Source organism: Homalodisca vitripennis, chromosome 5, assembly GCF_021130785.1.
Source record: "Homalodisca vitripennis isolate AUS2020 chromosome 5, UT_GWSS_2.1, whole genome shotgun sequence".
Taxonomy (NCBI): domain Eukaryota; kingdom Metazoa; phylum Arthropoda; class Insecta; order Hemiptera; family Cicadellidae; genus Homalodisca; species Homalodisca vitripennis.
This window is the reverse complement of record NC_060211.1, coordinates 87,716,796-87,744,325: the sequence shown is the minus strand read 5'-3', so window position 1 is coordinate 87,744,325 and position 27,530 is coordinate 87,716,796. Positions and strand designations below refer to the sequence as shown.

At 31.7% G+C, this 27,530-nt stretch overlaps 1 protein-coding gene across 1 annotated transcript in view; it reads right to left on the bottom strand.

Annotated features, from left to right (window-relative positions):
- Window positions 1–393: 393 nt before the first annotated feature.
- LOC124362481 (transcriptional coactivator YAP1) overlaps window positions 394–27,530 on the bottom strand; it is a 66,060-nt gene continuing 38,923 nt past the window's right edge. The window contains 7 exon segments of the mRNA XM_046817022.1: window positions 394–501; window positions 8,014–8,117; window positions 14,636–14,675; window positions 14,677–14,820; window positions 18,506–18,672; window positions 22,135–22,275; window positions 24,420–24,547. Coding sequence (XP_046672978.1) covers window positions 415–501; window positions 8,014–8,117; window positions 14,636–14,675; window positions 14,677–14,820; window positions 18,506–18,672; window positions 22,135–22,275; window positions 24,420–24,547 — 811 coding nt within the window. The 3' untranslated portion in view covers window positions 394–414.

The following is a 27,530-nucleotide window of genomic DNA, read 5'->3' as shown; positions in this document are numbered from 1 at the left end:
CGACTGTTTCAACACAATATTACGGCTATTAAACTTAACAATACAGAAAAAAAGTTACGAAATCGAAGCAACAATAATTAACAGAATAGGATGAAACGTTCTCAAATTATCAAAAATTGTCTCTGCCTGTTTTATTAGCAAACCAACATGACTTATAGCTTTCGGTGAATTACATAACAGTGCAATAAACATCTATTTTAAACACAAACTTAAACTTGAAAAACGAGCACAGTTCATAGTGTTCAAAACAAAACGATTCCCTTACGCTACTTCATCAAACACATGATATCCTTAAAACTTTAAAAATGGTGTAAAAGTAGAATATCTTCTATAACAGTTACGATATGATAAGAGAACTGTAAAAATGCTTTGATACAAACTAAAGAGAAGAGAAACATAGTCAGCTAGTTCCGATCAGAGCCAGGTGAGCCCATTGTCCACTTTGGGGTTGATTAGTGCTTGAACGTCATCCAAGATGTCCGACGAGAACTCTTCTCCAAGCTGCAACAAATAATAATCATTTCTTTATTTGCTCTACATGCTGTCAATCATTCCAACCGTTTCAATTTGCCTCAATAAATTCAACCTCCCATGCAAATATACCGATTATTATGTCAAATACAATAAAGAGTTAAAAATAATTACAAGTTGTGTGAGTACTATAAGGGAATACAGCACTACTGTTATTATAAAATTATTTGATATATGTATCAAACTATCGGACAAGTAATATGTACTGCAATTGACCAATATTGTAGCTATAAACAGCTACACAGATGTTTCAAAAAAAATTAATGCTACTGTCAATTTATAGAAACTATTATTCACTTAATACAAAAACATTTTTTTTGTCTTGTTCATGGAGGGAAAAACCAAAGAAAAAGTATTTTTTTTAATTATGTTTCTTTTTTTTACAATTTTGCTTTACAAGCTTTCTACACTTGATAATTTCTCCAATCAGTGTGTTTACTGTTTAAAATATTTTTAAACATTCATCCCCAGTAATAGTGGCAGCAGCTCCTCCCTTTTTCTCTTGAAGTCAAATCTGAATCTACCACTATTCTAAGTAAAAGTGAGAAAAAAAATACATGTAATTAAGTCAGGTAAGTGAAGTGCAAAAGATATCAGTGCCATACCATATTTAAAAAAATGAGAGATGGCATTTATGCAGTGCATTGTCATGGTAGAAAACCCAATCTCCTATCTGTTTTAAATGAGGTCTTTTTTACCCAACACTGTTACGTTATTACACTTATTCCTGATAATGTTTTTAATGGTCTGTCAACAGTCCAGTCAGTTTTTTCTGCAATTTTCATATTTTTTCCATTATATGGTCATCCAGAACAATGGTTAATCGACATGCCCATTAAAAAAAAAAAAAAACAACCACTCGTACACTTGAATTTTCCCATAATTTCAATTTCTAATATATTCTCAACATTAAAATTTATTTAAGCCAGTATATTTATTGAGTTGTACTGCTCAGCTGCGATAACAGGTGCACATTGTTCACTTAAACTTGTCATCACAAAAAACAAAGAGAGAACAAAATAGCACTAGCAAAATCACTACAGATCAAAAGAACAAGCTAGGTCAATAACACAGTCCGCAATGAACTGTCAATGAGCGGCACTATACATGCTCACGTACTACAACAAGCCCCTCCCCCAGCAATGCTACTTTGGCTTCTTTTTGGTATCCCCTCATATATTATTTCTGTAAATTATGTAATTTTATTTTATGCACTAATGACTGTCTTTAAGCAAACCAGTAAATGCTGTTATTTATAATCAAGCAAAACACGTTTTTCTATTGTTCTACGAAGTTGTTGTGTAAACACTGTTAACTGACATTAATTTTTTCAGATTTTGATTATTTTACCACAAGAACTTTAGCCTATCTATAGAAATTTCTTTAAAAATATAATAGGGAAGTTGTCTGAAAGGTTCTGTATTTAAAGGTCCATATTGTATTTACATGTTCATATTAAGTGTGTACGTATATTTACATGTGTAAGTACAGCAGTTGTCTTACAAATTTTAAATTGATAAGATTAGAGATATTATTAAGACCTAAGGAAAAAATTATATTTACAATTAAATTATAGGTATAAAATTAAATTATTCCTCACTGTTAAGTTCTCCAGTAAAAAAAAACTATTGGGTTGTGCAAATACTGTTGATCCCAGGAGCCATTTTTTTCAGTCCTATCCAGATTCTTCTCTGGCAGTCTCTTTAGGTCTTCTGCTAGGCATTCCATGAAGGAGGCAACTGCTTGATAAGAAGGCTTCTTTTCAAATTGACATTACTAATACTCTATAAAGGTTTGTTTGAGATACATGTTCCATCCTATAATTCTATAATTTAAACTTTCTAATTTTCAATTTGTTGGCTTAATAAGCAATCAGAGGTAAAGCATTAGATTTATTTGCTACACATCCTGGATCTACTTCTCCGATGAAGCCTTTGATGAGTTGTATTACTGTGGTTGTTGATTGCTTGTTCTTGATGAAGCAATGCTTTCTAGGAAATTATAAGATGCATTTTGTGAATGCATAAGTTATAAAAGCATATTCATCAACAGTCTTACTGATCAATAATTAGCAGCTTTAGTGGTTAGGCCATTTTTATACTTCAGGATAATTTTAGCCACGTTTATATTATCAATGTAAATTCCTTTATTTAGAGACTAGTTTTATCAGATTTGTCAGTGATATTAGGAGTCTATTTTACAAAGATTGATAGTTTGAAAAAAATATTATCTTCTACAGAAGATATTTTACATTTTATTTAAGATTCCGGCTGATAATCATATTGGTACAGAAGTTTATTTATACCTATTAAGAATTGATAAAAACAGCACAACAATCAGTACAATTAATGCCACTATTGTGTGGTAACAGTAAAAAAAAGTAAAGTAAAGATGTCTTATTTTACAGGCGAAGTTAGGGCTAAGAAGCCCTCTCTAAACACTTAACCTGGGGACCAACGGTTTTAAAAGGTGACTTCCGAACCACCACCAATGGCCAGGCAAGTGGCTGCTTGCAAGGACAGGATCACTCAGCGCTCTACGTTGCTTGATCTGGTTATCATGCGATAACCGTTGTACCCGCTACACACCGCACCATTGGCACAGTAACAGTATTATAAGTTATATAGAATTAATTTTCACCAGTGTGTTCTCTCTGTTTATAAATACGAATGTATGTTATGCAGCATATGTGTAAAATAAGAATTTGTGTTATGTTACTTACAAGTGTAATATTTTTCCTTGTGAGTAGTTATAAGTCCGAGTAGTGTGTACCTAAATTTTAGATTTTGTGCATATTTTGATAAATTTCTATACTACTATTTTGGAAAACACATAAGGCCACCTAAGGCACACATCCATCTTCCACTAGATGGATGGAGTAGAAGCTCAATAAAGATCGCTGGCTGCTTATGAAATGGATGCCACATAGAAACCGCTGAAAGAAACCTACTTCCAGAAGATGAAATGTTTTGGAATCGCTCGCCAAGCAATTTTCACAAACGTCCTCATGCAACGATTTTAGCTGCAATGCACATGGCATCACTTCAACATATACCAACACATTAGTTCCATCACCACCACATGGTCTCTTAAAAGGTATAGAAAATACATTTCTTGTCTTTTACTATAAGAAACAAAATATAAATTTTGAGTTTTGAAGAATGTTTCAAATTATTCTTTTACCGATATTAACGAAAAAATATTTATTGGATTTTGCTGGTTCTTAATTAGTTAAAATGCTTTACCTCAAGCACATAGCTAGACATTCTCTGCTTGTGATTTATTTTCTGTAATTTATTTTCATCCCTTTATAACATTTTCTAAAAATTGTCAAAACTTCTTACAAATTTATCTTTGAATTTGTTATTTCACTAAGTCTAAAATCTCTCTTTGCCCTCTCTAAAATGATGGAATTCACAAAAACGCTTATCTTTTTTTTTAATAATGAGGTACACCCAATGTTTCTCTTTTACAAACTGAATACAGCATGACTATATTTCTCATCATCACTGTAGCAACTCAAACTCACTGGTACGCCAAGGTGTACTAAATTTCATTATTTCAATGATTCCCTGATGGAGATCGCATGAAAGATAAGATGTAAAGAAATTCGTACATGCAAACCGCGGACGGACGTTTGCAATGTGAGACGGAGTTTACTTGGAAAATTGGCAGTACTGTTAAGTGAACTTTGTACTTCTCTTTGGAATCGCTAGGAACGTGATTGTAGTATTTTTCCCCCCAAAAGTTAACTGTGTTCCACACACCTTTTCACTTATTCTCAGCCTGCTCTATGAACCAGGCATTATATTTCTGTTCGAGATCTTTGAGCTGCAGATTATCGGTTTTTCTAAGCTGTGGTTTACCATTTGTCATTTCCACCTGCATTAAGAAATTTTATATTCAGTGCTTGTAAGTATGTTTCATATGTAACTTTAATTATATCTTATACCTTTTTAAAAAAACTGGTTTTTATTATATTACATAGTTCATAATACTGAAGCAAGACAGTTTCTGTGCTTGTTTTCTTGTAAACCTGTAACCTGTCTTTAATTCTTGGATACTTACTTGTTCTACTATAATGCAACTAATTATTCTTTGCTTAAATTTGATTGAGTTGTATTCTGAGTTTCGTTTTAATAGACTATAGAAGTGCTGAGTCGTCAGATAATCCTATACAGATTTCATGTGGAAGTCGTCTTAGGTTGTTTCCTTTCAGGACCCCTGATATAGCTTGGTTATCATCCTAAATTGAGTTGCCATCTTGGTTATCATCCTAAAAGACCCTCCTTGGTTTTTTTACACCACATTGTAATACAGTGCAGTTTTATAACTTTTCATTTTTTAAAGGTATTAGGTTGTTAAACATGTATAAATATGAATTGGATATATTTAATAATAATTTGAATTCATTTATAAATAAGCAAATATTATTTTTTAAACTTAAGGTAGTAACCGAGTTTTGTTAAAGTTTTTAATAATTATTATTATATATTGTATTGTATTTTTATATTTTTTCTCGTGCTATAATAGAAAACAGTTAATTTTTACTCAGCCTAATAAAGAATTTGTAATTGAGTTTCTTCGTATATGTACTTATATATTATATTGTAAATTATTATTATTATTATTAACTTGTATTGTTAATATAGCTGTTTTGGGATAATATTCCCATAGCCCTATTGTACAAAAATAAATAAAATAAATAAATCAAGTTATTAAGTTATGTGTCGCCCACTGCACCAAATAGATTATTTTAATTATGTATGCTATCTATCTTTGTTGTTATTGGTTTTAATGAGAATTTTAAGCTACTGTTTGATGACCTTTTAATTCCCATTTAGAACGATTGTTTTCAGAAGATTTTCCAATAAGTTAATATTTAGGTACTCTTTGTGTTTTCCGAGCAATTCGCTACTTAAGTTTTTACTCTGTTACTATATTATAAGTGTGTTGGACATTTGGAAGATGTATGTAAATCTTAAAAGAAATTCGTTTTTACAAAAAACACAAACAAAATATATAATCATCTTCATTTTTAAACCTGAACCCATTTTATGTATAGGGTAGCACACTATGTGTCACATAACAGCCTTGTAAGATTCCATGCAAAGTTATTTAAATCTCTAAGCTCATTTCATTAGTTTAGATATTGTGTTAATATGTTACATGTTAAAATGTCATAAGATTACACTCACTTTTTTTACATGAGACTATTATAATACTGTTCACTAATGCACATCCAAATCCCATGGAGTGATGTGCACTATCACAGAACTCGATGTTGCTGTTATAGAAATGAAGTTTCATTCAAAATTTCAAATCTATGTATGGGTCATGTCGTTCTCTAGATATTGTATAGACAAACAGACAGACAGAAATGAAATTTTGCAAACCCCTTAAGTGATAGGCTTCACCAACATTAAGCCAGGGAAAAATAATGTCAACCATATGACCTACTAAACTGTACTGGCTGCACGCTTTTGTCCCATGAAATTCACTATGATGTCAAGTTCCACTTTCGTTTCACAGATAAATCATAGAATTACGTCCTTCTTGGTCATAAATGTTTTCAGGGTTTACTAACTGCACCACTGATTTCATTAATTATCCCAAAAAAAGTTATACATGGTGGCTTGGTGATCATTGATCACTAGCATTGTGTGAAATGATTCGAACCAGGAACTGCTCATGGATCAACTAAATTGTTTCACATTAAGAATGTCCATTTCATCCAAATGGGGCCACAAAAACTCCTTTATTAGCATATGATATCGGTGTCTATTGACTATTCCAGTTTGTCCTAAGAGCCTAACAAATCCCAACCGAAAGAACGCACCTACCTGTGTCACTCATTGTTGATTTTATAAACCTTTCTTGGATCATGCAAGGATTCTCTAAAAACAGACACAGCAATTCTGTTTATTCAAAAATCTATTTAAATGGAAGTGCACTTTATCACTGAAGATGATCATGTTCCCAAAGCAGATGTTTTCTGTCGTTTTCTCATAATCCAGTCAACAAAATGTTCGTCTCTTCTGGTTGTCCGTCACTTTCAGCTACTACGCCAACTATAAAGTACTTTCTATCGTTGGAGGAGTTTCTATAGTTGGTAATGAAGATCATAATGGAAAATTGTCCACATTGAATAACACCTTAGGCAATTGTTAGGACCAGCAATGAATTGGAGCAATAGCCAACTTATCATGAACCACCTCAATGTTTAGATCAAGACCAGTGGTTAGGACTTTAAGGTTAACTAATACTGTTTGAATTTGTTCATCCCTGTAAACTGTTAATTTATTCAATGCCATATTACGCCCAAGAATCTTGAAGTCACTCAATAGTTGTTGCATAGCTCTCAATTCTCAGAGGGGCTATGTAGGGGGTTCTTCACCATTGTTTTTAGAGTGAGATATTGTGAGTTTTATATTTTGGTAGAACATTCTGCACATGTAGTTGAGGCTTTTTTTAAAATTAATCTCCTTTGTTTATTTCTCTTTGAAATTGATTTCCTTGCAATTAATTTGCAATAACTTTCTGTGTGGAAATTTTCTATATTAATAGTAGTTTCCTCAGTGATATTTTCACATGTTGGATTCTGTATGGTTACCTGTAAGTTTTCCAAACCTTTTTCTCCAACAAATATTGTTAATTACAAGAAATTTTGATAAAAAGTGTAGGAAAGGTGATTGCTGCTCCGCTGTGGTCCTGTTTGAGGTTCTTCGCTTCTAAATGTTTTTCAGATGTCTCCAGCTATTATGTAGTAATTTTATTCTTGTGGAATTTAATTTTGTGTTCATAGTCTGGAGTCATCTCAGTTATATTTCTGTGAAGGCCCTCAAAAAAGTATGAAATGTCCTTAATAGTTACTTATGGTTCCAGCTCTATATTTTTAATTTATTCTCTGTTTGAGGTACATACCAGTAAACTATATAAAAACATAAATAATTTGTAATCGAATTATTTTTATGATGTTTTTCTCCTAAGTGTTACATATGGACATACAATAAACATAGTTTAGTTGGAAGTTGTAATATAAACAGTAAAATTTTAGCAAGGTAAAAACTGTACAAATTTAAACCAAAATAAAATTATCAAGATGTAATTACGTATAATAGAAATTGTTTTTAGTACTAACAGTTTTGTTGGCCCATACTAAAAAGAAACTTAACAACACAGTTCATTAAAATTTAAGCAAAAACAAAAAACAAACTTGAGACCTGTAATATTAACCCAATGAAGAAAATATAATGACCAAATCTTGAGACGTTTGTTACTTGATAGCTTTAACGACAGAAGCGATAGAAAGCTAAGTGTAATGGACATCACAACTCACCCACCTCATTTACAAAATGCTTCCACCGAAGATATTGGCAGGGAATATAGGATCATCAGCTGCCAACTGAAATAAAAGCAAAGTGTCACAATGAGACAAGTGCATGACTAACACCGTCGCACATCGCACACTAGACTACTCACCTGTAGAGATGGAACAAGATCATCCGTAGAGTCGATGTTATCGGTCAGAGAAGTCATCTCGTGCGAGTCCAAGGCGATATCTGCCGGCCCCGGGGTTCCTCCCTCTGTCAACAAATAATCAGACAGACTAGAAATGGCCCGGTAATTTAATCTATTAAAGCTTTTTTCATGTATACAAAAGTCATTAGGAAAGTAAGCTGTTTTAAATAAATAAAAAAATTATATGTAACTTACAGCTTTTATTATATACATTTGAGAGAGTAACTTACATTATTTTTTAACATAAGTGACATACGTTTATCAATAACAGCATTAATTTAGGTGCAAGCTTTTCAGTAAATATTTACAATTTTGCCAACTAAGCACTTAACCAGTTGTAGCGGTTTTCGCAGCAACAAGGTATAAAACCCACGCCATTGACTCTCTTATTGGTTTGACCTTGACAAAAGACACACATTTTTTCATTGCCAGTGACTATCTGGCTTTAAAAATTGTCAACTTCTAAATGATACTGGTTAAAAAAACTACAGCCAGTCCCATTGTCTTTGTTTTGAGTTTATCTTTTAAAAGTTTAGATACCCATCAGGCAAAAATTTACGATATGCAAGTCTCTAAATTTTTATATACTAAATCTGTGATTGTGAAACACTAATGTAAGCACATCCTCCCCAAATATGCAGGCTATCCAGAAAGTAACAGATGTTTTGAAATAAGAAATTAACCAACTAAAATAGGAACATTTTATTATACACATTTAGAAGCTACACTTTTAGGCTATTGTTCAATATAATCTCTGTTCAAATTGAGACATTTATCATAACGCGGACAAGTTTTCGATTCGATTCAAGTTTGTAGAAATCTGCTGCCTGTGATCTTAACCACCGATTAACTCCAGCGAGAAAGTTCAGCGTCACTATCGAAGCGCTGCGTTGCGAGCTAGGTCTTCATCGCTGGAAAGAGGTGGTAGTCGCTTGGTGCCAGATCTGAGCTATATTGGTGTTTATTGTCAGCAAAAACCTTATTACCGAATGCACTTCACAAGTGGTGGGATTTTCAATTGCAGCACACATTTTAATTAATTAATCACAGTGAGAAAAGTAAAAGAGATACAGATCACGCGCATCTACAGCTCGATGCATACTCAAACCAAAAGGTTGAGTACACATAACCTGTAGATGTACCCGAGAATTCTGACAAAGGAATCGGCCACACCCAATCACAAAAACTGCATATACTGCCCTTAAGAAAAAAGAATATGATTTCCACATCAAGACCTTAAGATATCAGCAAACACTAATTACATACATCAATCATCCAACAAAAATGAAGCAGCTTGGAAAGTGATCAAGAGTAAAAGATGCCTCAAACAACATATTGAAGGACAACACAAGCTAACCATTAATGGTAAAACAACTGATCCTTTTAAAACTGCTAAACAACTTAACTCCAGCCTTAATTTCACAAATCCAGCCAAAAATCATTGACTAACTTCACTTCAACTATACATGTTTTAGAAGCTGTACATAACAACTGTAAAAATATTCCCAATATGACCCAACAGTACTGTAGTGCAAATGTCTGGTTTATAACTAAAGCCAGTCTACAGATTTTTTTTTTTTTTTGAAGAAGAAAATGCTGGTATCTCCACAGAGATGTGGAATCATGTGATCATTGAATCATTGAAACAGAATTGAGACTTACATTCGAATGATTGACATCAACACAACAATGAATGAATGAATTAACGAGGGCCATCCGGAAAGTAGTACCCGTTTCCGCCGCGTGAGGCGCTGACGACGCGAGTAGCCGCCGGTCAAGGTCAGATCGCTTCAGTGGCTTGTCTGCCTTCTCTGTTACAAGTTCCGTGACGCTAGCATTGCCTGTGTTGTTTCTGTGGCAGTTCATAATGTTTAAAAAAAATTGAAAACGCCGCCAGTTGTGAAGTGAGAGCTGTAATAAAATTTCTCAACGCAAGAAACGTTCGACCTTGTGATATTCATCGCCAATTAAAGGAAGTGTATGGAGACAATGTGATGGAAGAGTCATCTGTTCGGCGCTGGTGTCGTAATTTCAACTTGGGGAGGGGGGAACACACACGACGATGAGCGTTCAGGGAGACCACATCTGTCATTACAGATCAACTGCTGAGGTCAGTAGACGAATTCGTGAGGAACGATCGGCGCGTCACAATTGATGACATCTGTGAACATTTCCCTAATGTTCTCGAACAATTGTTCATGAAATTGTCAAAGACCATCTGCATTATTCAAAAAATTTGTGCAAGGTGGGTCCCTCGCATGCTTACAGATGAGCACAAAACCAAGCGTATGGCTGCTGCATTCACATTTTTGGAACGTTATTCTGATGAAGCAGACACGTTCTTGAATCGCATAGTTACTGGTGATGAAACGTGGGTTTGTTATGCTTCACCTGAGAGTAAACGACATTCAATGGAGTTGGCATCATACTCATTCACCAAAGAAACCAAAAAAATTCAAGACTGTTCTGTCCAACCAGGAAACTTATGGCAACCATTTTCTGGGATCGACGTTGGTGTACTGCTTATTGATTTTATGGCCCGTGGAGACACTATTAACGCTAAATGCGTATTGTGAAACCATTAAAGAAATTACGGCGGGCAATACAAAATCGACGGAGAGGTTGATTATCTGATGGCGTCATTTCTCCATGACAATGCCAGGCCTCATGCAGCGGGGGGATAACACAACAACTTCTGCAGCAATTCAATTGGGAAATTTTTGACCATCCACCGTATAGCCCGGACTTGGTCCCCTTCAGATTTTCATCTCTTTACAAAACTTAAAAGAGTTTTATGGCGGGAAAAAGATTTGACAGCGATGAAGAACTTAAAGAAGGCGTGACTACGTATTTCAATCGGCTGGGCGGCGGAGGAATATGACGCTGGTGGAATACAAAAACTCGTCACACGTTATGACAAATGCTTAAATTTGCTTGGAGATTATGTGGAGAAGTAGTTTTAAGGTATGCTCTTTTCAATAAAAAATGTTTATATTTGTTAATATTTTACTTCTGTGTCTTTATTTCACAAACGGGTACTACTTTCCGGATGGCCCTCGTATATTTCCAACACCTATGTTGAGTTTACCTTCTTCCTAAGATCAAGAAAATATGTTAAAAAGTGTATATTTATGGTCATTTAAATTTACTCCATTCTTAGTATTGTTTGTTTAAAAGCTTATTTTGCATCTCTCCCAACCAAGAAATATATATATATATATATATATATATATAACATATACAGCTCTGAGAAGCCTATTTTTGTCAAAAGACAACTTAGATGGTTTCATAAGTCTTTAAATGTATAGTAAAAGTTACATTGCCTATTATTTCTCCACTGCTAGCAGTTATCCGTTGGTTACCAAGCAATTTAGTAGGCGTTGCACGTGTATGACCACTGCTGGTTCAAGTTAATTGTATTTCCTACACCAGTATGAGCTTGTATTGTTGCCACAATCAAGAAGATACATCAATGAGTTTATAATTATTACCATTGTAATTTACTCTGCTCTAAGTATGCTATGTTCCATAGTTGATTTTGTTTTGTTTTCCGATCAAGAAAATATATAACACAGATCAGACAAGCCTACTTCTGTCAAAAGAAAACTAAGATGGGTTTTATATCAGTCTTTAAATATTTATAGTAAAAGTTCTTTTAATACTTTAGAACATTTGAGCTGTAATTAGTACATTTGTTCAAAAGAACAGTCCAGCGAGATTTCATCCAGCATAGTTCTTTGTTGACTCCTACTTCAAAGGGAATCATTGGAGTCAAACTATGACCTTCTTATGTTTTAGTACATTTTCTAAGGTAGATGAGTACTTACCTAATTGCTGAAATCTACAATGTCGTTAAAATTATGGTTACTTATTAGAAAATGTACTTACTATAAATTAAAACAAATTGAAAATAATAAACAATGTTTAAACAGAACAGTTGATTATAGTTGGCAGGCTCATTCAATTAATATTACACAACTTTAAAGAACAAGATGGGATTTTTTCGTTACTTAAAATTCAGTGGGGCATAGATCGGAGAAATTTTTCAAATAAGAATAGGCCTCTATTCATCTCAGGAACTGCAAGAATGTCCATGTAAACTTTCAGTACAATCGGTTGAGTAGTTTATGCGTGAAAACAAAAAAAAAAAAAAAACAAATGCACTTTCGCATTTATATTGTTAGGATATCTTTTTTTTGAAGTTATAATGTACCGTGCACTAAAAACCAATTGCAAATAATTGGTTAAGCTCAACGTTTAAGTGACTCAATATTTCTTTTACTTGAATACATTTTTACATAATATTTTAGGTAATGTAAAAATACTTATCAAAACAGTATAATATTAAAAATAATAAAACTAAGTTGGTTCTTTCATTGTGTAATATTTTCTGCTGCCAAGGTCTCTTATATAAATCAGTTGGCACTAGACCATGGTATTAATATACATTTGAATGGCAATTAATTCAGAATGTTAAAAAACCCCTTCCTTCTTAATTTGAATGACTATAATTAGAATTTTTGAAGTATTAAAGTTATAATATATCAATGAATAATATTAAGTATAATCATAATTTTAACAAAAGGTTTTGGAAACATGATTTTAGCGAATACAATAATTTATCTGGTTTTATAATGTATTTTATACAGAACTATCAAAATAAAAAAGTTTAAAGTTTAATCATTATAGGTTTTAATTTATATATATAATATATATATATATTCAATTTCTACCCAGATGTGGTTTTAACGAAATTGACTACAGTTACATCGTAGAACTATTTTATGCTTTAATATAATTATATAATTTTGCCATCATCACACCTCCACACCTAAGCCATAAAAATATATATGATAAATCAATTTACAGTTTAAGTATCGACAACATATAAAATTACTCTGATCCTAGAAAAATGAAGATAAACTGAAATAAAATTTATCCTAGAGATTTAAAGGAATACTATTTGTAAAATGTTATTACTGGGAGTTGAAGCAAGTCACTTAACTGTGATACATCATGCATTGGAATATAAAACATTTTACACTTTATTACACTGAGACCTACCACACTGGGAGTGTTCGATGGTGAGGCACGGCGTGGCATATGTTTTTGGCCATGTAGATGTTAATCTACATGTTAGGAGTCAAGGAAATAAAAATTAACTTTATGGAATTTTCTACTATCCACTCTTTTAACTCTGGATCTGGCAGTTGAAATTTCTATAATAGTACGCACTATTTTGCTAGTTTTACATACCTTCATTCAAACCTATGCAGAATATTTATTATTGAAGTAAAGTATACGCTATTATATATTTTATTTTTCAGTACAAAACAACAAACATTGATATAAAGTTTGGTTAGTTTTTTTATTTAAATTTAGGTTTTTGTTTTTCATTATAAGTGAAAAATGAAAAGTAAAACAAAAATATCCAAAAGTAAATCCTTATAAAGAATAGAAATAATTTTTGTATTACTTTTCAAAATATTCAAAATGTTTAAAAAAAGGTTTTTTACACAAAACATCAATAAATTCCATTTACCCCAATATTTTTTAATCGTTTTGGGCAAATAGTAAAATGTTGTGTGTAAAAAAAATTACATACAGTACTCACATTTTAACATATTTAGATATTTCCTGTATGCTTATTATATTTTGAGGCCACTTCTATCTTATAGAGCATAAAAGTTCTGAAAATAAAAATACATTTTTTGTTTTTTTTTTTTTATACTTTTATATCTAAAAATGTCTGTTACTAATTCTATTAAATGTTTTTTCAAAAAATAAAATAAAAAAAATAATGAAATAAACATTATATTTAATCTAGGCGTAGGCCTGGGTATAACGATTTTATAACACAATTTAGCCTACAGACCTGTGAATGTCACTAAATTATTGTACAATAAGTGAATCACAAATAAACCATTGATCACGGTATAGTTTATACGTACATGCTTAGAATTCACAAATAAAAGTTTAGAATACACAATGAGTAATGCCGGTGCATCAATATCACGACTATAGTCCTCTCGAAATTACAAAGTTTGATCACAAAATAAACACTTATAATTTACTTATTCCTTGAAGATATCTATACCACTTGATGGTAAATTTCGCAAGGAAAATTTTAATGTGGTTTGATGATTTTATGATTACATATAATTTTACATTTATACTGTAATTTTTTTTAAATACCCTTTCTAAACAGCTGTAAGTGAGATGCCAGTAAAATGTGAATTGACTGCGAGAAGGATGGATAGGTAGTAAATAATTTACTCACCAGAAATAGCTGTTAATGTAACTACAGTGTTTTACATATTATTAGATGATGGTGTTTTAAAGTCTGAGCATCTCCAACATGAATAAATTATTAATTTTAGAATTGGTATTGAAAGTTGCTAAACATTTAATGAGTGAATTGTCATGAGATTGTGTTAATGATAATTCCTGTCACTATTCCACATTGATTTTGTAACCATTGAGGACTTGTTCTAAACAGTGTGATTGGTACAAAGCTGGAGACACATTCCACGGAAAACCATGTCACAGCTCCACAATGAGTGGGAAGGTAGTAGGTACTGACCGCTGACACCATCCATGTTGTCATCCATGGTGGACAGAAAAGTCCTCAGGTGTATGTGGCAGACTGTAGTTGTTGCTCATGCCCAGCCCACTGTCGGCCGACTCCTGGCGCGCGTGGTCTGTGAGTCCGGACAGAAAGGGGTCCATTCCTGAGTCTGTCGTGCTCTGGCGCATCATCAGCTCTTGCTGTCAATAACCAACGATCACTGTTACTACAGGCATTCCAACAAGGTTTTTAAGTCATACAAAGAGGTGAATTAATTTAGACAACCGTTTTATATATATTTTATGGTCCAGAAATGTAGGTTAGGGTAGTAAATCTAAATTTATAACAAATTGTAATGAATTAGACAGTTTCAATGTGAGCCTGTGATTATAAGTTAATTAAAATATGAACTGAAGAAGTTTGGCATGTCTTTTTTTAACCTTTCATTTTTCTTAAATTAGGTTAATATCATTTTTAGGAATGTTTATATAAATGATTCACATTACTTGCAATGACTAAACTGTTTATTCCATAACATGAATTAAATACAACAAATGGTGTCATTTTATTACAAGTAGCAACAACATTAATATCAATATTAATAAATTTAAAACAGTGGTAAGGATTTATTAGTAAGGTTACTTCTCATCATCTAATAGATTCATGTTTGACTAATGCAGTTCGTACAGGACAAACCAAAGCTTAAAAAGATTGCTTACTTATAAATTTAGTTTAGTTTTCTTTTTTTTTTTGCTAAAATTAGAATCATTTTCCTACGTAAAAAATGCTTATTTACAGACAGATTTTACAGGCTCCTTCTACTTTATTCAGAAATCTTATGTTTGCGCAGGATTTCTTTGTAAATTTCATAAAAAATGTATGTATAAAGTGTTATGCATCATTTTTCTTCTTATGAATAAATATTTTTACTGCATATATTGTATTTATTACTTTAAATGTGAAAAATAAATGACAAATGTATCCACATTATAATAAAATAAAAAATGTTTCACAAGTTCAAAGTAGCCAAATAAAAATAGAAATAATTGTTATATTTACAAATAAATAGCAAAGTGGTAAATGTTTACCCATTTGTAGTTGCAACACAATGAAATAACCATAATACAATTAACTCTCATACAAATTAATGTTTTTTCCTACATCTTTTAGAAGGTAGTAGATGTAGAATAGCATAAAAGTCAGTGTTTTGCTTCAAAATTATCAAAAAACTAACAAGAAAACAAGATACAACACTTCTACTTCTGACTTGAAAAAGTCAGTCAAGTCAGATTTCATTGGAACAACACAAATATCACTTGATCTTGATCATAAGGATCACCCATTCTGAAGTATTGTATAATAAATAGTCTATGATAACACTTTGCTCAATTCATACAAAAACTTCCAAACAAAGAACCAATTGATTTTGTACAAACAACAATCTCCACTGCAAAAAGACAAACAAAATAAAATCTGGGAAAACCACACAGAATGTCAACTGGAGACAAAATAAAAGAAAATCTAAAACAATTGAACCTTAAAAACATTTAATAGGCATTTGATTGACGTATAATTCAAAGGTCTTTGACCGGTGTAATAATACTTTTAAAGGTAAAATACAAATCATAAGTTTTGGTGTTGATTGCACGTCAATCAACATTAAGTGAGTCAGTTGACATTTCCAGGCATTATTATTAAAGTGTACAATCAAAAATATATACGAATTATAATACAGGATGTTACAAAAACAAAATCATACCTGAATGGCTCATAATTTTTTTATATGTGGTTGGCTTAAACAATTACTTCTAGTAGTGGTAATATCGGTAATATACGTTAGAGAAGTTGGCTTATCTCGGCAATGAATACAAATTCCCGCATGCTCTGTCCATAGGTATTAATTGTGTATATGAACAGTTATTATGCCAAAAACTTCTTGTTAATTTTAATTATATCATACAGTAATGGTCAAAGTCATTTCAGTTCATATATTTTTTTTTATAATTAAAACCTGTAGTGAAGTTATACATGCTTAACCCTTCTGGTGAGGCACAATCTTTATTTTAAAAATTATTTTCTCGGCTTAAAGCAAAACTTTGGGGTTGTTTTGGGCGGGTCGTCATCAAATTTTGTGGTGGCAGTAGTTTTTGGTGGTAATCTCTTCATGGTCAACATAATTTTATGGTTATCAGAATCTGTGGAGTCAAGATTCATGATCCCCTTGAAAGGAAGTATTTTTATACAGAATATTACTGAAGAAATTTGCGCTATTATAAAGGAAATATTCACAATTAAGACTATGTTTTCCAAATAATGTGATGTCAGTTAAAACATCAGTGAGCAGTATTTTTCCTAGGCAGAATGTCAGTATCTTACATCAGTGCATTATAAAAAAACGATTATTATCAGCACTGGAAGGCTAAGATCTATTTATTAATTCATACTCTCCTGTACTATAGTATAAATGATACTGTATGTATAAAATGCTTCAAAAGAACAGTACTACTTTTAGTTCATATGGTGAGTTTACAAACAAATTGTTATACAAATTTGAAATCAACACAATTCGTATTAGACTCCCGTTCTGGTAAACCGTTAGCGAATACCATTATCAAACTTAACGATACGAGCTAGAGCTAGCGTGTTGCCGCAATTCAATCAATAAGATTCCGAGTGAGTGAGTCACACACAGAGGGAGTGTGAGGATCAAGAATGTGTCCACTATTGATCACAACAATAGTCGTGTGGTGGTTGAACCTGTCTTTGCATGGTTTAACATTGCCATTCAACACTGGCTCTGATCCTCACCTCACCTATTGTCCTCACATCTAAAAGAAAATTGTATTTTTTATGTGAGAAGATTATTACTGTGCTCTTCAAATTACTCTTAACGATATTATAAACTAGTAATAAGTTTTAAAGAAAAACAATACTTAGTGGCCTAATCGGCAATGCATTCTTCACCCAAAATTCTACATTTCACTTCTATTACAATAAATCTTTTAGAAACTAATTATTCTTTAATTTAAAATATTTAACTTTAATACGTTTTCTAATATATAAGGCATTTTTTATATTATTTTATGATTGAAAATTTTAACTTCTTGAATTTAAATTGTATATAAGGAAAAAAGCTTTTTTCAAATTATTCTATTTTATTATTTTTAACACACACAAATTTCAGGACTTTTATGAGTATATGAAAGTAATGTATATGAAATAATTGACCTTATTATATAAAATTATACATGTTGTATATACCACTAAAAATACATACAAAATCCAAAGACCACAAGTATTTTTCCCATGTTAACACAGTTGTTCCATGCAATTTCAATCCATTTGGATAACTAGAGGTTAAAAAAGATAAACAAATTATACAGAATTAAGAGGTGTTAATATAGTTTTTTTTTTTAATATTTTGTCAAATCTTATTATTTTATCCAATTCATACTTAACATAAATTAAAAACATTAATAAAAATAGGTACAGATACTTGATACCACCAAACTACCACTACTAAGTCAAAAGATTGTTTTGGGAAGAGTTTACTTTTTTTAATTACTGTACTCAACAGATTCTTCAAACCAGTATCAAATACAGAATAATAATCCAATTAATGTACATGAAAATAGGTGTTGTTTTTTTTTTTTCAAGGGATAGTAATAACTGAAAATAACCTGGACACCAAAACTAATGAATGCTCTTTATATACCTCTTCATAAGCTGTCTTACTTTGAATGGATTTGTCAAAGTATGACCCCACTAACGTAAATGTTAATAATACAAACATACTGCATGTTAATGTTGATATGCTGGAAATCTTTTATCAGTTGCAATTCTCAGTGAAAATAACGCTATAAGGTACAAACAAACAAAACTTACCTGACGCATTATCTCTTGTTGCCGCAGTTTGAGCCGTTCACGCTCCAGCTGGAGTGACTGGAGTCTTAGTTTCTGCTGACTGGCAGATGACTGAACCTGCGGTAGCCACGAGCTGAGAGCTGCTGGCAGCAGGGCTCCAGATGTGGGCGGTCTCTGGAGATGCGTAGCTGTAAACAAAAATTAATTTATCCCTGTCGTATAACCACGCTCATGCTCCAACTGAAGCATTAGTAGTTGGCAGTTTATTTTCTCATTTTCTATGTATTTTTTTCCTCGTGAACTTATTTTTAACTACTTTGAGACATAAGTTTAAATTTTAATACATTAACATAGTTACATATCTCTAATTATTGTATACTAGCTGTTACACACAGCTTCACGCACACAATTTCTTGCTGAATAGCAGGAACATAAACATATCCTTTTTAAATGACATCAATGACTCTTCAGATATGTGTTAGAGTGGAAAATATTCTTTTCTCCTCATCCACTTTGTAAAACTTAACTTGAATCCTTATCTTAGGATTAACAGTAAAGTTATATACTTCCCAGTGTTTTGTCTAAATCTAATTGTGTGCTCATAAACTAGTGACACCATTTAACATGAAGATGTTATGTTATGAGTATACATGATAATATTATTTTCTCCTCATCCACTTTGTAAAACTTAACTTGAATCCTTATCTTAGGATTAACAGTAAAGTTATATACTTCCCAGTGTTTTGTCTAAATCTAATTGTGTGCTCATAAACTAGTGACACCATTTAACATGAAGATGTTATGTTATGAGTATACATGATAATATTATTTTCTCCTCATCCACTTTGTAAAACTTAACTTGAATCCTTATCTTAGGATTAACAGTAAAGTTATATACTTCCCAGTGTTTTGTCTAAATCTAATTGTGTGCTCATAAACTAGTGACACCATTTAACATGAAGATGTTATGTTATGAGTATACAGGATAATATTATTTTCTCCTCATCCACTTTGTAAAACTTAACTTGAATCCTTATCTTAGGATTAACAGTAAAAGTTATATACTTCCCAGTGTTTTGTCTAAATCTAATTGTGTGCTCATAAACTAGTGACACCATTTAACATGAAGATGTTATGTTATGAGTATACATGATAATATTATTTTACGCCTTCACTGTGACACAAGTCATGTACCGACTTTAGGGCAGCGGGGATAAAATCAGTGTGCTAGAGTCAATGTGTTGTATATATAAATAAGTTATAGAAAATCTATGATGGTTACTAAAACAGAAAATATTAAGCCCAACATTTAGTCCCCTGGCAAATCTCACATTATAGGATTTCTTGGGACCTGTAGTTATATGTTATTGCATTTTAAGTGTGCTTATTAGTTTAAAATAACTGTATTCGATCTTTAAGACTGCTTTTAATCCATTCCTTAACACTTCCTGTCAGTTTATGCCCCTCTAGCTTGGAACCCCCCATTTTTAGTCCATGTTTTGCTATATTACTACTGACTTCTTGAATCTCGACTTTTGCAAGGCAAGATGTTCTCCTACCACGGGGAATTTTCTCAAAATCCCTCTATGCAGCTGCTAATTTTGTTTAAGCTTTTAAACTAAACTCTGATCCAGTGTTTATACCCATGGGATGCAATAGAGTAATGTTAATCAATATCATCCTTGTATATCATTATAATTATCCATAAACTTTGTATAACTCCGACACGGATTTTGTATTACTATTAATCATGAGATTTATTTTATTGTGTACTAGCTGTTTCCCGCGGCTTCGCACGCGTCTCTTAAGCTTTGCCCGTATATTTCTTTGCCTTCAAATAGTGTTTGGCTATTTAATATACGTAACTGTGTCGTAATTGCAGTTTATAATGTGCAGGCGCTTTGATAACTTTTATACCTTGCAGTACAGCCTGGTGGTGAGTTACATCAATGGGCATTGCATATAAACCTTCTACATAGAAAAATACAAATAAATACAAATTTTCATAGTGATCGGTCCAATAGTTTCTGAGTTTATAAAGGACAAACACACAAACATTCATTTATATATATTATTATTGATCATTGGTGCAATCTGAATTTAAAATTAGGCAATGACGTCTTCTATGCAACCTGCATTACACTACTGATCAAGCACTTTACAATAAAAATTTTCTAAATTTTAAATGTAAACAAATGTTTCTGCCTCTTTGATGAACTTCAGCTGAAAGTATTAACAGCTGTTAAGTATCAGTTCGCTTTGTATTATGTGCCGTAGCGCAGTCTGTCGGATCCAATATAAAACACTCTAACATCAACAACGATTTATAATTAAAAAATTAATTAAATAAACTATTTAAATTGGACAAAATTTACTCTAGTATGTATGCCTATGTTACTTCCAGGAACATGTAGAATCACTGTACAAAATTTCACGATGTTTCGTGCATTGGTTCCAGAGTTATAACGGAACATACAAACAAACATTCGCATTTATATATATATAGATTGAAGAAAGTTATTTGTCAAAAAATTGCTTACTCAAATAAGATCATTGATTAAAGTTGCTTCAATTTCACCTACACTTATGCCTTATATATATGTAAGTGACGTATATATATATATATATATATATATATATATATATATATATATATATATATATATATATAGTAGTATTGTAGTAGTTAGCTTAAAGACATAAGTTAATATTGTACTTAAATACAGTAGATAGTAAACAGTTGCTCAAGAATTGATTTATGGATCATTAGGAAAATGCACTGATTAATAATGTTACGGATCTGTAAGATATACTACCACTCTGTTATTATAAACCTGATTTGAATCCATCTTGTTCATGGTCAAGAAGATTTTGGACTTCAAACAAGTTAACAGTTTTATGCACACAGCATGATCAAATCTTTGGCCTTGAGTTAAAAACACCATTGTTATCACATTTCCGTAAGTGTTAATAATTTTTAAAGTTTAAATTGTCTTTGAAATACTGTATATTGATAATAAATAATGATGAATAGTGATAAACATTTATGACTGAAGTGGACTACTAAATCATATTGCAGTAGTTTCATCAAAGCTATTAAAAAGAGTAAATTAAAGTAAAACACAAGATATTTCCAAAATCGGTACCCCTATCCGGACCGAACAATTTCAGCAAATGTAAAAGACTGCAGGACCAAGTTTTGCTGTCACTGTTGTTTGTTACCTGTGGTATCAGAGTGGTAATATCAGATGCCTGTATAACATCCTTTCCTATAAAAAATGGAGTTAAGAAATAATTTATGACTTAAATTACATTTTCTCCTTTAGAACATTTAATTTTTAAATTGTTTAAAATTTCATAATTTTTAATAAAAGTTAAAAAATTGTATAGTTAATACTAAAAAATATTACATGAAATTTACAATAAATTCGCTATATATATGAATTTTACCATATGTATATAGCTACACACTTATACAGCCATACAAGTAAACAGTTAGTCATAAATCCTAGATAAGTAAATTTTCCACATAATATTAATCTATTTAAATCATGACATCAATCTACATGCTAAAAGTAGTTAAAATTCCCTAGAAACATTTCTACAACAAAGATACAAAAAACTTCTGAATATGAAGAGGGTATACTCACGTATCCGAGGATCAAACCATGAAGTCGTCCTTGTTTGATGGTTTATGAAGTAAATTTCACCCTCAGGAGTAGCGGCTTGCTCCCATCCTTCGGGCAGGGGTCCAAGGGGTGCAGGACTAGTGGCCGGGCTGCTGCCTTTACCTACACACACAACATTCTCACTTCAAACACACATTTTATTATTCTGCTATCAAACTTAACATCTTGCAATCAGAAGATAAAGAGATTCAATGGTCTTAACTTTGTTTGACAAAATAAAAATTAATTTGTTCTTCTTGTCAATTGGCTTTCTAAACCCTTTTATTTGGTATTTCTTCAATGTCACTTATTGGTGGAATGCACAGATCTAAATTATGACTTTTAAGAATTTTTGCCATGGAAAATTAGATTTTAAAAACCAAGTAACAACTTCTGTATCTCATCATTTTTAAATAACCAGTTATTCAAGCTAATTTTAATGGAATAATCCTTGTAGGAGATCTATTTTTGTAAATTGAATTTCCAGTATGCAGAAAACCTTTTTATGAGAAATTTATTATCAGTGATAAAGATGGTCAGTTAAAGCACCAACATGGTAACTTACAGGAACATCAGTATTAATCATGATAAATCATTAATATTTCTATATAATGGAAGTTTGGGTCTCCCTAAAAAAATTTAATGGAAAGTTTTGCACATAATGGAAAATGTACAACTTACCCCTTTCTCACTAAAGTTTAGAAGGAAATCGTGCATTTTTTCAAAATACCAGAATTTGATGTAAGCTTCATTTTCTGTTGATGTGGTACACAATATGCCTTTTACACAACTAAATTTGTGTAATAAAAAAACATGTAATAAGGGAATAAAATATATATTATAAGATACCTTGTTCAGTTGTTATTGGATGAACACGGCAATAGATTTACATCTTTTAAAATAACAACTTTCTTCAGTCGAAGGCCAACTATCCTGAAGTTACGATGTGCATTAGTGTGTTTTTTATTAAAAGATTTCTTTATATTAACTCAGAGAAGTAAGAAACTAAAGACCTAATTTCTATTATCCATGTGTCATAAACAGATATCTGCCAAATAATAGTAGTTCAGAAATCAGAATGATTTTACTTTAGTAGGAATTTCTTTATCTCACCTAAATGCAATTAATTCAAATATTGTTAGGCTTATTGACTGACTAAAGAAAAAGCATATCTCCAAGGAGAGATAAGCGAGTTCCAACCTATAAATCTGACTCGTAACACAGCCCATTTATTATAATCAGTGGCTAGGCTAATGGTGACGGCAGGCTGGCATGCTCTGATACCTGCACCTGGATGCTAATTAACTCTAATTTGCGCAATAATGTCCTACAATGGTTTGCATCTATCTCCTTTCTAACTGTTTTGCTTTTAAACATTGTTAACCATTCACAAGACCATTCAATGAAAAGTATATATGTATATATGTATATATATATATATATATATATATATATATATATATATGTTAATAAATATATACATATATTTTTATAAAAAACATGTCATACCCACAAAGTACAGTATGCTTCTACACTTTGAAATTTTTACTTTGAAATATTAAAAAATCCTACAGTCATTTTTTAGTATTGTATTTTCCTTGAAGATATTCCTACAATATTAAGAAAATTACCAGACACCCTGTATAACACTAACGTAGGACCCTGGATAGAACACTGCAATTTGACGGATAACTAATTTCAAATATATAAACCTTTTACAAAACAGGAACAGTCACACAATTTACACAAACTTGAATTTTCCTGAAGAGATGGCCAGAACAGTAAAACTCCCTCGTACCACGATGATGACCAGTCAGGTCAGAAATCTCTAGTTCCTCTGATTGATGTCGTAGTCTACGAGATTTATGTGAAAAAGCGATAAGTTAAGAAATGGTGAGAAAATGTGAACTAGGCAGTTCAATAAGGTGGGTTGCCTTCACTGGTGCTTTATGTCTTTATGGGAGGTTTAGATAAGCTAGTCACTTGCTATGACAAGTAACTGTGGAAACAATGTTTTGAAAAAAAGAAGCCTTCAAAATAGTTTAAGGTACAATATTTTATGTTTTGTTTAGACTATCAAACGTATTGTGTGTTTAAAATAGTTTTTTAACTGTATTCCTGACACACCTTATATTATTGCCTGGTTACCAATTGAATTCTGAACTTCTTATGTAGTTAAATTGTGCTAATTTAGTTATCTTTGATTCTAACAATCCATCAAAGTGATCCAGACTTCCTGAACTGTAAAATAATACCAATATATATACCTTGTGGTTGTGGCGAGGTGGCGGGGTGGGGTGTGTTGAGCAGTTCTGCACTGCGCTGTTGCTGATTGGCTACTTGTGCTGCTATTGTCTTGCGGGGGTCTTCCCATGTGGTGGTGCGAGTGATGTGACTGCAACAGACAATAAGACATTGTACTTCCAGCTTCTCATTTTAAAAACAATAATTTTGCAATTTTATAGAAATTATACTGTGCTATTGCAGCTCTGACGTAATAACCATTTTACACTAGTATATAAAAAATAAGAATATTGTCTGGAATCTGTGTGGTAGTTGGACTGTTACGGTATATAAATATTTTGACAATATTGCTTTGTTCCGACATGATTGCAAAATTGTTGTTACTCGTACATGCATGCAAAATCAATTCCTTATCAATAAGCAATAAAAAATGTATTTATCTTGTGTTTTTGCTAGTTGTGATTGTTTAAAACCATTAACATATTTTATAAACATTTTAATTGTGAGATTTATTTTGATATTCTATTTTTAAATAAATTTAAAAAAAACATTAAACCAGCTGGAATTCATTTTTAGTCAGATGCAAGAAATGTATAGAAAAAAATGGAATGGTATTAAATTTGTGTTGTGAGAGCAGTTCAATCAAACACTGTAAAGATCAGAAATCCGTTTGAATATCACAAATACATGTTTTTGCACACGAATTGTGAGTTTGTGTCAGTATAGTGAATAAGAAGGTTGTGGAGTTATGGTTATTATCACCTGAAGAATGTTGTTTAAGGAAGGTATAAATAATAATGTGTCTGGTCTGCCAACTAATATTAGAAGCTCTCCTATCTAGATTATATAGATTTAAAAGCGGGCGGGTGTGAGGACTCCTAGTTCCTAGCACATCAAATAATCTTATTGCACTCTCCAAATGCTATTAATAGGACAGCTGCCTACTTGTATACCTCCATCTAGGAAGTTTTCTCTAATATTGATGCCAAATTCATCTCTCTCATCTCACCTCCATCAATCTAACACTAGCTATAAGGAACCATTGTCCACTCATCTTTCCAAGGGTTTTAGAAACACAGTGTCAAAAGCTCTCTCTATCTAACACAGAAAAAACCCCCAGTTAAGGTTAAGGACCTCAGTTGCCTACTTTCCTTTCATTAAGTTCAGAAGTCACAAAAGTCATAACTCTATGGTAAGCAAACTAGTACAAGAAGCTCTCACCATCTAATAGAGAATAGAATATGATTTATTTTTGAAAATATTACAATAACACATTATATACAATGGTATACACAATGTAGTAAATCAATATTAAAGTAACCTAAACAACCAAATGTATACACAATGTACAAATCTAACGAGCAAACTTAAATAAAAATTTAACATTCTTGTAAATAAAATTAAAAAAACACTCGTAAATTAAAAGAAATATTTTAAAAAATAACTAAGGTCTCTAGAGGCAAGTGCCTGTGGAGAGGTTCCTTTTATATAGTCTAAAAAGAAACTACTTATGCCCACTGATGACAGCTGCCTAATTCTGTTTCAGAAAGTTTTAGTGGATGCATCATAACCTTTTGTTTGGTTTGATAGATTATATCGAGTTTGCCAGATTTCACACTTTATTAAAATGTAGTACTATATAGAAATTATTTTATGCATTCCTTCTCCTCATTCCAATCTTCCTTCTCCTCAAAATACATCTTGTTAATGTACGACTATTATATAAATATATAACTAATTAGGCGTATAAATTAGTTTTTAAGTCAAATGTTTATTTCATGACGAAGCCTATTGTAACTGAGAATGTTATTTAATGGCCACTAAAGATCTTGATTCATTCCAATCTTTCTTCTTCTCATGACAATTTCTCATACAGGCTATTTTTTGCTATCAACTTATGTACAAAATTATAGATTCACAGTGTATTTATCAATATATTTTCACTATCAGGAGAATATTCTAGTTGGTAAAATAAGACTTATTACTTCTAACTTTGGATTCAAAAATATTTATTTTCCACGCTACCAGGCTCCTAAGCTAGTCTCAAAATATTATTCTTCACTACATTGGTACTTGGGGGTAATAACTGTGCCAAATTTGGTGTTGGCCATCAAAATTCTCTAACACCACTTTCTAATGGATTAAATGTATTGATGTTCATTAAAAAAAAGAAAACAATTTTAAAGTGTGCCATCATTATATTTTATATTGTATGTTTGGGATAAAAGTAAATAATTAAAACTAAAATTCATTTTTTGTTTTTTACAAGTACAATAAACTAGTATTGAGACGATTCTGGTTTAATTTTGAAAACCTCCTTTGATAGATAGATGGGCGATGGACAGTCATTCCGAATTTTTTACAATGAGTCTTAATAAACATGTCCAGGAGCAAGACCTAGACCCTGCAAAATCATCAACTCTTGGAGTAAAATTAATTTCACAAGCATGATTTAAAAGGTACTAAGCAGAACCAAACTTGGTTTACAGAAATAACTCACACCCACAGCAGAAATTATTTTTACAAAGTAAGTAAACTCAGGACGAAAACATACAAGGAGTAACCCAAGTTTCAGTGCTGGGAACTGTACTGTTGGTTTGTTTTGTTTACTACTGAGTTTCTAAAATAAAGCAAAACTACAGCAAAACACTGATGATACATATAACACAGTGGTCAATGCTATGGCTCCAATTAGCTGCTCATATAGTCATATTGAGTAAATATAGCAATCCAATACTGCTGTGGCAACAATTTGATCATCAAGAACAAAATCAAACATTAATCCAGTAATTATTACATTGTACCTTTCTTCATAATTATTTCTTAATATGCCTTACTCATATCCCATTCTTAAATGAAATTTGAGTGCAAGAAATTGATCTAACATTATTTACTGTCATCATTTTATATAAACCTCCTTTTTTTAAGAAAAGACAAGGAACAACTATTGCTCTTTGATTCTTAAGATAGAAACTGTGCTTTGCTACAAATAAAACAATATAAATTTACTAAGTAAAATAAGAATAAAACTAAAGAAAACCTGTATAAGTAATCTGATTTTCACATCATCCAAATCTATGCAATCTGATTTATTTCAGCCAATCAATTCGGCAGAGGTAACTTGATGTTATAAT